General features: G+C 32.0%; 1 protein-coding gene across 2 annotated transcripts in view; it reads left to right on the top strand.

Moving 5' to 3' along the window:
• The first annotated feature begins 4,661 nt into the window (after nucleotides 1–4,661).
• LOC143255076 (transmembrane protein 151B-like) overlaps nucleotides 4,662–16,288 on the top strand; it is a 46,684-nt gene continuing 35,057 nt past the window's right edge. For both annotated transcript variants that reach the window (XM_076510161.1, XM_076510151.1), the window contains exon 1: nucleotides 4,662–4,826. In XM_076510161.1, coding sequence (XP_076366276.1) covers nucleotides 4,797–4,826 — 30 coding nt within the window. In that variant the 5' untranslated portion in view covers nucleotides 4,662–4,796. The remainder of the gene's footprint in view (nucleotides 4,827–16,288) is intronic.

Genomic DNA, 16,288 nt, shown 5'->3' with positions numbered 1-16,288 from the left:
CATAAGAATGTGTTTCAATTTCAAACGTACATTTACTTTCATTTTCAAAACTTACTTGAGATGGAACTTCATGATTTTTAATTTGCTTAAAACTTTGTTTAAACGATCAAAATGGCTTCGAAAGCTTTTAAAACTTGTGAACATTTTTGAACAATTCTGCATTTTACATTTTATGATAAAATTTTATTTTCGACTGCGTGAACTAAACTTGATGCAGGAGATGCCTGATAAAGGTAAAGTTATTACAAAACATTCAGAAAAGTGCTTATGCTTTATCATCCTGTAAAGTAAAAACAATTTATTTTTCAAGTTAATGAGCTAGCTAAAACGACTATAGTATCCAATCTCAAACTCAAATTATGAAAATTATTGGTAGAATGTCATAAAAATTGTCTATAATTTATTTTGAAATGATCAAATTGTATGACAACGAACCTATACACAAACGTTTAGGACCTAGTAATAGTAATTGTAAAAATAAACCATACGAAATTATATAATGTTAAAAATAACATTCTCATAACAAATTAATTGAAGCTATAATACTAAACAATTTTCATAACACCATCTTCTTTCAATAAAACATTTTCTTCCAATTTTTGCACAAGTTTAGTGATTATTATAACGTTTCTCGTCTGGAAGAGAATGCTATGTTGGCGCTCTTTTTGAGAAACTTCTCTTCACTGAGTTTACTTTCTATTAACCGTGCGAAGGAACCGTTGAGAACATCTGTTTGTTTGTAGTGAAGCACAAAGCTACACAAGGAGCTATGTGTGCTCTGCCCACTACGGCTATTGAAAATTGGTTTTTAGCATTGTAAGTCCGCAGAATTACCGTGGTAGTATGCCTTATGAGAAGGTACTGTATTAATATTTCTAGGATTTTAGCATTGTAAGTCCGTAAACTTATTGCTGATTCACCACAGGATGATATTGTAAAGCAGGTCTCTCTTGACTAATTCTCTTGTTTTTAGTGGGTATGATATGGATAATGTAATTTTAAAGTTCTTGTATAAGGTTATAAATTTTTAGTGAAAATCAAATCAAGTGTAACACCTAAATGATTGTGGTATATTTATTGTTGAAATATAAATAATGACTCAACTCGATGATATTTAATCATACGACTTTTTTCTATTTGGCCAGGATGTAAATTTGCCGAAACCTGTTGTATACATTTTTTCATATATTAAATATTAAAATTTTCATAGTTAATCAAGAATATATTCATTTTCAGACTTGATTTTTGTGCAAGTTTCTTCTCCCCTTGTACTTTATGTCTTTTTTTTTTTTTTTTATAACTAAACAGATTTCTTCGAAATTAGATGAAACCATTGAGAGACACAAGGTTGGTTATCCAATAATTTAAATGAAGCTGATACTTACAGGGCTGGAATGCAGAAAAATATTAGTATAATTTATAGAACTATTTAAAACTATTTAAATAAATGTAGAGAATGGTAAATAACAACTTGTTCAACAACTGAACAAAAACTTTGCTATACTTGAAAAAAAAAACCCTGAGAAAGAATAACACTTTAAATCCTCTGCTGGACGCTCCAAACTAATAAAATAATCTTCCTAAACGATTTCGTAATAACCATGTTTGGTGGACAATTTGTTGGTAAATACTGCGCTTTTGTACAAATAGTTAAATTACAGTAGCTGAGTAGTTATCTAGATGATAATTTTGTGTAGCTTATTGCCAGTTAGTACATTTAATTTCTGCTTTTAAGTTGTTACTGAGTTATGCGTTAGTGTTTGTGACGAGTATCCCAATTTGTGACGAAAATGTTTAGTCCCTACTATTTGGGTGACCTGGATTTATGCAGTAATTTCTGCAGCACTTGTATAACGAATGTCCACTATTAGCTTAATGTATCGGGAGAAGTCAGCAGTATTTCTTCTGTTTATTATTATCATGTGAATGTATTACTCACTTTATATGTATTTGCCACTTCCGGTTAATATGTGATTTGCATATTTCTGCTTGTATAATTCAAGACGTTAAAATTTATATTTTGACTTGAAACATCTTGAATTTATTGATTTGAATACAGTTTTGTATATGTAGTATGCTCAACTATACCTCTTTTTTGATTTGGAAAATATTGTTCGCTTTTAAAGTTAATATGGGATCTACATCTATTTTTACTATTTAACAACATGGTTCATGAATTGCAATATCAATAGAATGATTTTAGTTGAAAATGTACTGTAACTTATGTACCTAATATTCACAATAAAAACTTTTATACTAACAATCTGTATACTATAATAAACTGTAAGGAGATGAATTGGTAGTTTATTCTTTGAAAAAATTAATTTATGCTGAAGACTCTATACGTTTCAGCTGCAATATCTGTTACTGTAATAACATAATTTTAGTTTGAAAAATTAAGGTTAATGTAAGAGAAATATTCCTGTCATAAAATATGAGATTCATTTGCCTGAAGATAAATGTTTTAAGATAAATTTCCATGTTATAAATGCGTGTTGCAACAGCATAAACTTATTAAATACCGTGAATATTTTTATAGGACCCACATTTGCCATTCACACTAATTTGTATTGTACACAGAAGGAAAACGTTGAGTTAAAGAAGGAGTTGAAGCTACCTGTAGAAAAAGAAACTGTACTTGAGTTTTTGGACTTAACTGTTGTCTTTACATCTTCATTTTATGTTTATTGGGCCTTAATAGGTGTTACGGAAAGAAAAAAAGTTTCATAAAATAACTGAAATAGTTGTTGTTGTTGTCTATTTGAAATTCACACCAAGAATAGAACCTTATCTAAAAATGTCATTCCTAAAATCCGTGTGTGATACAAATAAATCTACTTATAATTTTTAAGCGTTTTTGAAAATGCATTTAAAACATGGTATCCATTTGTTTATAAATTATATGCAGTGTTTGTCAGTTTTTTGTTTCGAAAATTTAAATTTTCTTTTATTATTTTGTGTACTTTTGATGGAAATATAGCTTAGTTGCCTATTGAATAGAACTGTATTTTATCATTTTTTATAATCCAATTCTACAAGATTGCAATAGGTATTTTTTTTATTTTTGGTAGGTTATTATTATCGGAGTATAGCTCTGCCATCACCAGAAAAATCTTATGCGTTACAGAATATGAATTTATACTTTTGGAAGAGTACTTCAGAGGAATGATATAATTTGTATACACTTCAAGACGTATAATGGTATATATTTCATAATGGTATAAGCGTACTCCTTTGAAGTTGACTCTGTAGTGACACAGCTATTACTGCTGTAAGGGAATGAATTTACTCCTTTTCTTCGAGAGTGTATGGTATGCAAAAATATGTCAGTGTAGAAATTAATATTAAGTCACTATATCGTTTTGCCATTGATTTTTCACATTTTTGCAAACCCGCAGTTTTCATAAAGTGAAAAGAAAAAAACTGGGCTATAATCATAGTCATATGGTATGTTATCTACAATCCATCATTCCCATCTCAGATGGAATTCTAATAACTTTATGCAATTCCATAATCAAATAGTTTCTCATGGAAAAAATCTAGACTCATCTGCCGTGAAAATGTTTCAGAAGTATTTATGTTTAATTATTGTTACGTAATGTAAAATAGAATGAACAGTAGATACATTCCACAAGAATAGCGCAGAGTATAATTATTTTTATGTGGAAAATTAAAATATAACACTTTTTCAGACTCCTCAACTTTACTACTAAACACCATATTTCCTAGAAACATAATTGCAGTTAACTTACTAAAGGTAAGAGAAAAAATGACAGACCAATGAAAGAGAATTCTTTCTTAGAAAAAATAGAAGTATAATTATCAATTTATGGTTATAACAATATTTTTAGTTTTTCTTCATTTACAAACAATGAATGTATGTGTTTTCTTATAACAAAGCCACTTCGGGCTATCTGCTGAGCCCACCGAGAGGAATCGAACTCCTGATTTTAATGGTGTAAAGCCGTAGACATACCGCTGTACTAACACAGAGGCAACAGATGCTGAAAATAACTACATGTGTTTCAAACTTTTATGAATTTTTATAATAAAGTTTAAAGTAAAAATTGTATTTTGAAACCTATACAACAATTTTTTTAGCCGATTCCATTGTAATTGACCATCGTTACATCAAATAATAAAACGCTTCTCCACTTTGGCAAGCAATATTTTATATATGCATTATATATTTGATAAACTACAACAGTTTCTTTTGACTTCCACTTCTGCGTTTGTATGCTTTAGTCCTCCTAATTTGAAGTTATAGTTAGAAAAGTTCTTGTTTGACCTTGGAACACACGTCTTTGAAATCATCAATTATGTATTAGGTTAAGCTGGACTCGTGGAGCAAATGCAAGAAATGATACATTATAGTAATTTATCCAAAACATAGATGGCGGTATATGATTGTTTGAGGAAGTATTTGGTTAAATCATTTTTTCCGTTAGAGATTCCTTCATTTGATTGAAATAAATAAAATTGCATATTAGACCGCAAACGATAAACACTTTTACTTAGTCTTGATTCACAACAAACCCAAGTTTGTTTGTTTTTTCTCTTACTGATCGTTCTAAACCTTCTGCTTTATTTAAATGTTCAATTCACAATGTTGTCATAGTAACACTTGAACTGTCAGTTTTTCCTGCTTTCATGTCTTGAAGGAGCTACAGTGGCGCCAGTACCACTGAAGTGTTGCTGGTGGAAAGACCATCCTGAAACCAGCCTTATGGGTGCCGCCCTAGAATTCTCTATTGTTAGCTGGTCGAAAGGAAAACACTACGCGTTTCAGTGACATCATGAGTGCTTCGGCAGAGGAGGATTCAGAGGTAGGTTCATATTTCTCAATCTCTGTACAAACGTATGAATTTATATATGTCTGTTACTTAACGGCTTGTGTAATTGGTACCTGTAAACGGTTGCTCAAAACGTATAGCTAATGTCTGCATTAGTATAAACTTTCCCAATATTTTGTTTGATCACGTGTAACACAATTTATTTTAAAACCTCTTTTTAAAATTATTGTCGTTGGTTAAAAAAAAATAATATCTTGTTGTTGAGCAGAAGTATCTACCAAGTCTCATCTTGACGATAAATTGAAAGTTCAAAGTATGGTTTAAGATTTCTATCGCTTGTCCACGTATGAGTATGACATTATACATATCTGAATCTAGAACATGGTTTTTTTATATATTGTAATGAAATAATTTATATCACGGCATCGGTAGTAATTGTTTTGCTTTAAAATAATGTAAATGTAGAAGTTACGAAAAATCCCATAGTGTACAAATTAACATTTAATTAACGTGTTGGTTATTTTCTGGTTTTATGTGTTCCACGTTAAAGTATTGAAATTATTTATATCTATAAGAGTGATTTTTATTATCGTTATTTAATACATCATAAAATTATAAGAAATCCTTGTACAAAACTTCTTTGGTTGTTCACTTTTTTGACGAAAGCTGGCCATTAGTACAATCAGGTGTATTTTGTTTCCTTTGATATTCCCCCACAAATTCACATCCTTTACACAATTATTTTCTTATAAGAAACAAAAAAAAGAGAGGAAGAGAGTAAAAAGAGAATAAAAAACTTTGAAGAATGATTCAAAGTTGAACTAATGTTTAATGTGCTGTCTTTCCAGTGAGCTCAACATTACATTGGATCAATAATACAATATGTGATACAGTAGGTAGTGACCAGGTCGATATCATGCTGTTCTTTCTATAGTCGTCATAGTCTCTCACCTGTGAAATAATGTGTCAGAAAGCATTATAGGGTAAATGTCTTATTATACGCTTGCTTTCTTTTGGGTTAGCTTAAATGATGAAACAGTAACTGAGATTTTTCAAGGTGGCAAGTTTTTCTTTGATATGAAATAGAGTTACACATAAGTTTGCAAAACATAAACGCAAACCTACTCATATTTATTCTAGAAACCCAAAACAATATGTAGATATTATAGCTTAAAGTATGGAAATTTTAGAACAATCTGAAATAAAAATAACGGTTTCGCTGTTTCACATAATTTCGTTGTGACTCCAACTTAACAAATACGCTGAGAAAAGCGTCAATTATTTTCGTGACTGTAACAAAGTGTGTGAATGCTGTTAATTAACATGCATGGGTCGTTTATTCATAATGCGGTGAATTGTAAGAAAACGTACTTAAGTGTGTTGTTACACATTCACGTTGATTTACCTCCTCAACCTACAATGATTCGGCTTTCTTTTTTCCTACCTTTTGTGTTTTCGTCTTTAAACAAACACTTGACGTTAATGTTTCTCCAGTTCTAAAAGAATGCAAATAATTATATGTTACATAAGGTTAAAGGTGTAGTTCAGGAGAGCTAAGAAAGAATTTGTGAACACGTAGTTCGTCTTGGTGTTGTGGGAAAGATGTTAAAATAACGAATTTTCCATTATACTTTCATTTCCTTAGGTGTAAGTAAAATTTCAGATACAAACAAAAAATGTACGCATCAAATAATGTCTTTCACGAAGTACGATTGGCTCTTATCACTTAATCTTTTTTATGTGAATAACCCTAAAATCGAAAGCTTGATATCCTTGTCTCTGTCTTGCTTAGTACTTGAAATTACAGTGATCTAGTTTATATGTTTTTAATAGCAAGGATGTGTTTTAGCTCACATTTCAATGGTTTTTTCAGCTAAAATTTGGGCATTTTAATGAATGGATAACAAAGCGAGATCATTAACGTGTGATAGCCTTATTGTTAATCTTATGATCGCTCTGATAGATGTCATTTCTGTTTTGTATACATTTTTATATGTTTTTTCACAGTAATAAGTGAAAGCGACAGAGGGAATTATAAAAAAGGAGAAAAAAAGAAGGCCTTTTCCTCGTTTTTCAAAATTAAATTAATTTTTGACATACAACTGATATATATCAAAGAATTTTCTAATTTTAAAAATGACTGTGTTTATAGTGATGTTGTCAAAGTATTTTTCAATTTGGTTGCATGAAAGTTGGAATTTCATAGAGTTAAAAATCTATATAATATATTAGATTACACCATTTATGTCCATCTTTGGCTCAACGGTGAGTCTGAGAGTTTATAACTGTACAAAAAATGGTTTTGATAGTCACGTATATAGCCCTTAGCGTATCTTTGTGCTTGAATACAAAAAATTATTAGGTTTTAAAAGGTGTGTTTGTGTGTGTGTTTTCTTTTAGCAAAGCCACATCGGACTATCTGCTGATCCCACCGAGGGGAATCGAACCCCTGATTGTAGTGTTGTAAAGGTTTTAAAAGTAGCGAAGAAAATAGCTAAATATAACAAAACACCATTAAAAAACTGTAGTGTAAGGCTACAAAACTATAGTGTAAGGCTAAAAATCAGATGACAGTTGAAAAGTTAATTCAAAACTATGAAAGACGTGTCAAACGATAAGAGAGTAAGTTTAAAAAAATCACTGTTCACATTAAGCGAACAAAATTTTAAGCAGGAAAGTTATTTGTGCGTCATCTAGGAGATACCGAAGAAAATGCAGTTGTAACAGATCTTAACTTTAGTGTTTTGGTTTTGTATTATTAGTTTGGGTTTCGTATATCCAAAGAGTATTTTCAGTACTCTGTAGAAAAACTGATTATAAGAAGAGATAATTTGATTAGCTTGTGATTATCAGAAGGTTAGACGTGTTAGCCAGTCAGCTATTTTATGCTGTTGTAAAGCAAAAATAATATCTCGCAAACTAACAATTTGTTTGTTTTTTGTTTTTTGGAGTTTCGCACAAAGCTACTCGAGGGCTATCTGTGCTAGCCGTCCCTAATTTAGCAGTGTAAGACTAGAGGGAAGGCAGCTAGTCATCACCACCCACCGCCAACTCTTGGGCTACTCTTTTACCAACGAAAAGTGGGATTGACTGTCACATTATAACGCTCCCACGGCTGGGAGGGCGAGCATGTTTGGCGCGACTCGGGCGCGAGCAAACTAACAAAGGACAAAAGTCTGCACATTTGTTTATGTTAGTGGTATCCTATTGAATTTCAGAGTGAAAACAATAAAATAAATCTATATAACTGCGAATCTATGCAGCATATATATATATATGCATACTAACTGTTGAAAATAATCCCTAGAAGCCGTGTTTCAATAATCGTGGTGGGCATGGCAACAACAGCTCTTTGTGTTTAAGAACAAACAATAACACTGAAAATGATTTAGAATTATCAAAATAGTCAGAATTTGTTTTTATTGAGCTCTGTCACAAAGTCTCAATTATTTCAACACGACTGAGATGATTTCTAAAACACTGGTCATTTCAATAACCCTGAATTTTCAAACGGGCGCATTAAGAAATTGTCTCTTAAAACAGATGACTTCATTAAAAAGAATATTTTAACAAATACAAATATTACTGATAAGCACTTCATAAAGCTGGTAAAGCTGTGTATTAAAACATCATCGTGACAGTGAAAACCTTTGTAATCCCCAGTTTTGTGTAATTCACAGAAACAGTAATTGTGTGATATAAATAAAGTAGCAGCACTTCTATCGTATACGCACAGAAACAGTAATTATGTCATATCAGTAAAGTACAATAATTCTATCGTACTAATGAAAAAAAAAAAAGAGTAATCCTATTATGTAGACCACGTACGACTAGGTTATTAGAGCGCTCGACTCCTAATCTGAAGGTCCCGGGCCTGAATTCCCGTCACACCAAACATGCTCGCCCTTTCAGCCGTAGGTGCGTTATAATGTGACGGTAATTCACACTATTCGTTGGTAAAAGAGTAGCCTAAGAGTTAGCGGTGAGTGGTTGTGACTAGCTGCTTTCCCTCTAATCTTATACTTTTAAATTAGGGACGGCTAGCGCTGATAGCCCTCGTGTAGCTTTGCGCAAAATTAAAAACAAACAAACAAAATGTCAGCAGCGACAATAAACTTACTATGTGAAAAAACGGAGCAGCAATCCTAACCTATCATTACAAGGAACAAACCTATCAAGTTAGTAGGGACAGTTGCCCTATCATATCTCAGCTACAATGATCCTATGATATCAGTGGAAACAGCAACCCTATCATATCAATAAAGAATCCGTAACACTATCATATACGTACAAAGAGTACGCCTATCACATATAATGGGACAGTATACCTGCTATATAAGCAGAAAGAGCAAATTTATCATATGAATAGGCAGTGATTTCGAATTCTCCCCACTCCCTGAAGTCACAGTGTCGCTGATTGGAAATGTGAGATATTTTAGAACAGTTTTGAAATAAAGCACTCATTCGGGGTGAAAAAAAACTTGCATCTCCATAAAGAGGTGAAAAGATTTATCGATTTTAAACTCATATATTTAATCGTGTTTGCATTTGAGGAGATAAAAAGAATGAGCAACACAAACAAGCTGCTGCTTTTATAAATATTTTACGTTACGTCTACATAATGTGTGTGCATTTTGAAAAGAGAGTCGCGGGTTTGAATCCTCATCACACCAAATTTGCTCGCCCTTTCAGCCGTGGTGACGTTATAATGTCACGGTCAGTCCTACTATTATCGTTAAAAGAGTAGCTGAAGAGTTGGCGGTGGGTGATGATGTCTAGCAGCCTTCCTTCTAGTCTTACACTGCTAAATTAGGTACTTGGCACAAAATTCAAAAACAAAGAAACATTTTGAAAAAAAATTAGATGAACTTAAGTGATAAATAAAGGGCTTATTACATTGCATTTAAACAATGTTGAATGTGCAAACATGCAAAACACTTAACAATCACAACCGATGTATAGTCACAGTGATGTGGCAGATATCAAAACTAGAATTTGACAATGTTTTGCATTCATAGATTGTGTGATGTCACTGAACATTCATCACTTTTGGGAAGAGTCTATAACAGCTCTTTTTGATGCAAGACATTCTTAGACATTAATCATAAAAATGTGTTCTTATTGAGGATTCAGAATTTCCAAGATAGGAATATCCTTTTTACTTAATGGAATTAAACATGAATGATTATGGATCAACTTGAAGTATCAGCACTATCCAGAAAAATACCTGCAACAATTCATACATCAGTCATGATAAACATAGCAGAACGTTTTAGCACATCAGAGGCAAAAGAAGTCGAGTGTCTTTGGTAAGCGTACCCAACAAAATCAAAAAGGATCTTCGTCTATAAAAGTTACGTGTGTACAAGCTGCTTCCATAACATATCAATTTAGCCATCACATACCGTTTGTTGTTAGTTTAATCACAAAGTTACACAATGTGCTATCTGTGCTCTTTTCACCACGGCGTTAAAACCTGGCTTCTAGAGCTGCGAGTTCGCAGACATACCACTGTACCACCGGAATGCTTACTTACCTGAAGCAGCTGATGAATTAAATGGGTAGTCATACAAGTCTGTATGAAAGCAAACATACTGGTCAAGTCAGCAGATGCAGTGCCTACGAATTTGTGTAATGAATCTGTTGATCTGGTCAACAAGGGACCATATATCGCATAAAACAGATTGTGTATTGATGGATGTGCTTTTACCGTGATAATCGTTTTGCAATGAAAACTACGATGCAAGGCTATTGCAAATAAACACAGTTGTCAGATAGAGCATAACAAGACATGTCAACGCGTTTGTACTGCAATTTCTTGGGGAGATTCGAAAATAATTTTAATATAATATATATTCAACCTATACATATATTACTAACATTAAACTGATTACCTCTAACTCATGTATTGTTACTATAGCAGCCTACTTGGTCTACCTCAGCCAGCCGTGCTTCTGTAACTGTAGTATCATTATGTGCTCTCACCAAGGTCTTGTTAGACTCATCTTCTTCCAAAATCACAATATGAATTAGCAATGTCAAATTTAGACAAATTAAGACTTTTCAGCTAAAATTATTACAGACAGGATTAGTATTTGTGCTTTCACTACAGTATGTATTAACACACATTCAGATCAATACAATGTATTTATAATTTCTACAGTAAAATACGTTTACTGACCTAAATGGCCATCAGCACCAGTAGCCAAAATATCAAAATATTGTATCACCATTCGCAAGTATATACATTTGCTATAGTTAGTGTCTTGAATGTACAGGAAAAATCCAGAGGAACAAAAAGTTTACTTTCACTAAGAACTGTTACCCAATTCATAGTTTGTGCTGATAAATAACACCATTATTTCATTACACCAAAAAGCCACACATAAATATACACACTTACTGGTGTGAACAATTTTTATGAATTTGTGATGACGAGAAACCCACTTGAAATAAAAATGTATTCTCAAGATGGCTGGTATGGGTGTTATTAATAAATAACAGAAAAAAAAACACTAAGCCTGATAAAAGGAATAAGATAGTCATCTTAAATAATACTACAATAATAAGGTTTTTGAAGCTGTAAATGATGTTAATGCGTTTTGTCTTCTAGAAAATATCCAAATAAATTTAGAGAAAATAAAGTTGAGTAGATATCTGTTGAAGTTAAAATATATATAGAAAATTATAAATGAACAGTCATATAAGAAAAAAAAAAAGACCAACTGGTTCACATGCTGGCATTTTTTATGGATTACCAAAATACATAAACCAAATAATTAAATTACGTGTTAAATGCTAGCTTCAATGTGGAATCACTAGTCACTAAAAACCATAAAATGAAACCATTCAGTTATGTGTAGAATTTATTTAAAATGACGGAACTGGTTTTAATGATTTACCCAAAGAAGTATTTCGTGCACCATGTGGAACATCAATTAAAGAATCACCTTTCTCGTTCAATAGAAAAGTATGTGATGAAACTGATGAGGTTAACCTTATATCAGCAAATGTATTTGTATTACCACGAAAAGATTTGCTTAAAAGAATATTCTTAATAATTTAAACCATTGTAAATAAAAGATGTGTAAATGATACCATTACTGCTTTTGAAAATCAAAAACACGCAAAGAATCACGAGTATCAAAATAAACAACATAGAAATACCATGTTAAAATACGGCTCTTATCTACTGTTCCTGGACAACAACAACAAACTGGAAAGTTTAAAAATGGAATTTATATTAAATCTACGTTTTTAGGTTGGAAGAAAGATGTCTAAACAACACCTGACTCTCTCAACGTCGTACACAACACGATTGAATACTGATCATGACAAGATTACAATTTCAATACTGTCATATCAAAGAAATGTAAAGAAACTCTTATTCAGTTTTAATGTATAGAGTTCATAAGTTTAGCAATGGTATAGAGCTATTGAAAAAAGTAAGAAATAACGTTAGATGTTATTTAAGAAAGAATGATTTTCCTACTAAAATAATAACTAGCATAACCAACGAGTTCTCAAGAAAGATTTTACCTGTAAAGAAAGGTATATAACGTATCATAGAAGACTCTTCATGTAACATTACCATTCACATATCTTGAAAATAAGCAACTAAAAACTTTAGTGTGCAAAGTTTATCTCCAAATAAAAATTCGAGTCATCTTTAAACCCATCGTCAAACAAGGATCTATTTTGTGTTTAAAGACAAAATAGGCAGACCAAACCGCTTGAACTTCCCCTAAATGTATAAGTTCTCTAAGTGTACTAGAGCAATGGTTATCAAACTCTTTTGGTCTGAGGCTTTACTGATCTGAATTAAACGCTTGTGGCTCTCCAACTATAAATTTAGCATGGCGATTGATAAACAACGCTGTAGTAAAAACAATAACATTCCCTTCCGACAAACTATATCATTTAATTATTCACCATATTTTTATTGGTTTACTGTTTATTTGGAATTCAAGTTAATTCAGCATCTTTGTTTCCTTGGCGTCCCCCAGGAAAAACTTCATGGCCACCAATGAAGCCACGACTCCCACTCTGGGAAACACTGTTCTATAGTATACATAGGATCTACTAGCAGATAGAGTAAAGAAGTCTTGCTTAATGATCTGTATGGATGGGCGCATCAAACATTTTGGAATACATGCTGGATTGTAATGACAATTATGTAATTACTGAGCAGTTTAAAATTATTGAAGTTATAGAAAATGAGGATTTAATGCGAATTAGACATTGGCCATTTAAAATCTAAATCCAAAAACTAATAAAACAGGCTAGTATTAGTGAGCTCTTACCATACAGGTGGTGTTTGATGAAGACTTTAACTAAAAGTTTTCTTTTTTTATTGCGCAGTATCTACATTTATGAACCATCAATTTACAATCGGCATAAACAATCACATGTTCCACTCCATTCTACAACTATAATAACAATTCCCAACTTCTGTATCGTTGATATCTGTATCAAGCAGAATTCCATAGTTTTGCTGTGAATATACTAACATCACATATTCAAGTAAATTGCATCTTAATTATTATTATTATTCTGCTTGATCACATACCAAGTCTATCTAACGAGCTTTAATGAAAACATGATGATGTGATGATCTTGGCAAAGTTAACCATAAAACGGCGGTAATATAATACAAAACCTAGGAAACTGCAGATTTCTTGCTTGGCTGTGGATTGCGATCAGAGAAATATTATCAAGATATTCCATGGGTCAGTAAAAACTATCCATAATATGACCAAGACATCCCATTATTCTTTAATCAATTATTATTATTATATGATGCGATTTAATAATTAATTTTAATTATAATATTAAGAAACTACTTTTTAAATGTATATACCTTGAATATGACTAAATGCATGATTTATAGCATTTGAATTATTCTATCTCTTTGTTTTTTTAAATATTCTACAATAATATTTGTTAAGCAGCTGCCCTTTCATAGCTCAGTGGTGAGCTTGAACCTATAAAGCAAATGACCAATAGCAAATGGACTACGCGTGCTCACACCCTAAGCGCATGCATATGAGTAAGTGTACACTTGTCCTGGGTTTCAACTTTAAACCTGCTTTTCTTATACCAGGTTCATGCTTTCAACAACAACAAATTCGAACGTGTGACCAAACAACTAGGCATGTAGCGGTAAATCTTTTCCAATGTAATTCGTTTAGTGTAAGCTCAGTTAGCCTCTCAGTAGTGTCGGGCAAAGTTAACGGGTCAAATGGCAGGATAACAAACTCGTTCAAGTCATCTTGAGTATCAAAAGCAATCTTATGTCCTCTATCATCATCTAGCTTGACGTTTCAGTGATCGAATACTATGTCTAAAGTCCTGAACCAAGGGTCACCTTCCAATGTTCCAAAAACTTGTTTATCTATGGGAGTGGGAGGGAATTACGTTCACCTAACTAAAGTCAATACAGAACGTTACTTAACTAAAGTCAATACAGAACTTTGTCATTCTTCTTCCAGATGACCACTACAGGACAAAAACTGGATTCTGTGAAGCCAAAACGTCCCTTAACATCCACTGTATCTCAGTGTAGGTTATATAGCTCTAGTGCACCACAGAAACCTGCATGGTATTTGCTTAATTTTATATGCTATCTGAATATGTATAATAATGATTTACGTATTTTAAACCTAATTAGTCAACTGGTCCAACAAATACATCGGCATATTCAAACAACAAACAACTGGGCTTCTGTCACTTTCGTGAATTCAGACAGCTTACCCAATCATCAACTAGCTACCTCAGATTTGTCGATCAGTGTTTTAGGACAATGTGAAAGATGCAGCTATAGCGGTTCAAATAGTCTCATTTATCTCCACTTTGTGGACAGTCCATAATTACACGACTATATGGCCTTTTAGATACTGTTCGAGCTAACGCTGTTTGCTTTCTGGACAAGAAACGGTACATTTCATATGTTGGCTCCATCGTATTATATAGCAATAATGCATCACCTGCATTTGTATTCTTAGAAACTACGAGTCCCCCCTATACGGTTCACTGATCTAATTGGCACTAGATGACTCTTCCACAGGTTAAGCTGCTTCTTTTACCAATGTTATACCTTAAATTTGTATGCTTGAACACACTTGAAAAATTGTAGGTGAATTTAATAGTTAAATAAAGGAGTGGAAGAAAATACCTAACATACGTGGATAACACCACTTATGTTATGGACAAAATTCAAGGACACGTGTATACATGTTTAAAATGTATTAAAATATTCAACGATCAACATTGTATAATACAAAATTAAAATGTTATATAAAGACAAACAATTGTATAAAGTTACTCTACGTGGAAAACAAATGTTACGCAAATTTAAATACAAAAAATATGAGTGCACTTTGAAGGTCGTGGCTTCGAATCACCGTCTCATGAAAAATACTCGCCTTTTCAGCCACGGGGGCGTTTATATATGACGGTGAGTTTTGCTATTTGTTGGTAAAAGAGGAGCTCAAGAGTTAGCAGTAAATGGTGATAACTGGTCCTTGTGTAGCTTGGGGTGAAATTCAAAACGAACGAATGACTACTAGTTTACCTTTTTTTAAATCATGCTATCCACTTACTTTCTGATTTTCTAACCCTTTAAACTTATTTATGTTGCTTTTTTTAAAATTTATAGTAATTGTATTATTCGGTTGAGCTAAATTAGTTTTTTGTTAATTATTTAAATAGTCTTGAATCTATTATTCAACCTACTTATTAAGTTGAAGGAAATAATAGTTTATCGTTTTTGAATGTTTAAGTTAAGGAAAAAATTAAGTCAGAAAGTACGGTCAATCATAAACATTTTACTGTTATCATGCCGTAACACATCAAGAGTCATGTCATACAAAGTCGCCAAAATAATGTCAGCTTTTTATTCTAATGTTTGCAGGTCTTTAAAGCTATGTTCTTATCCACAATAATTAAAAATGAATTGTTATTAATTAAACATTTAGTATTAGGTAGAGTTTTTCACCCTATATTGTTGATACAGTTGTGAGAAAATTCAATAAAATAACAAATAATGTATAAAAAGTACATAAAATAAACATTTGATAAAATAGATAAAAAAATAAAAGTTGTTTTTATCATATGTCCCAGGTTTATCATGCCATATGTTTTGTAAGTTTAAAAAATCTCATTCAAATTTATAGACCATTAATTAAAAGTAATCAGGTTCTAAATGATACTAAAAAGTAAATTAATCTAATGGGCAAAGTGGCTACTTATAAAATTGAATGTGAATGTGGAGGTTTTTACATTGTTTAAACAATAAGAAATTTAAATTTTAAAGTAAATGAACATGAGAGCAATGTTAAAAACAAAAGTGAAAACTCTGTACTTGCTGATCGCGTAACACATAACACTGGTCATGCTATTCAATGGGAAAGAAAGAACTTTATTTTGGCTCAACTGAATTATATGACGGCTAGTCATATTAGAGAAACCATAGAAATAAAGAAACGCGGTAAAAA

The sequence above is a fragment of the Tachypleus tridentatus genome, chromosome 1 (genome assembly GCF_004210375.1).
Source record: "Tachypleus tridentatus isolate NWPU-2018 chromosome 1, ASM421037v1, whole genome shotgun sequence".
Lineage (NCBI taxonomy): Eukaryota > Metazoa > Arthropoda > Merostomata > Xiphosura > Limulidae > Tachypleus > Tachypleus tridentatus.
The sequence above is the reverse complement of the archived record's forward strand: the minus strand, read 5'-3'. Positions and strand labels throughout refer to the sequence as shown.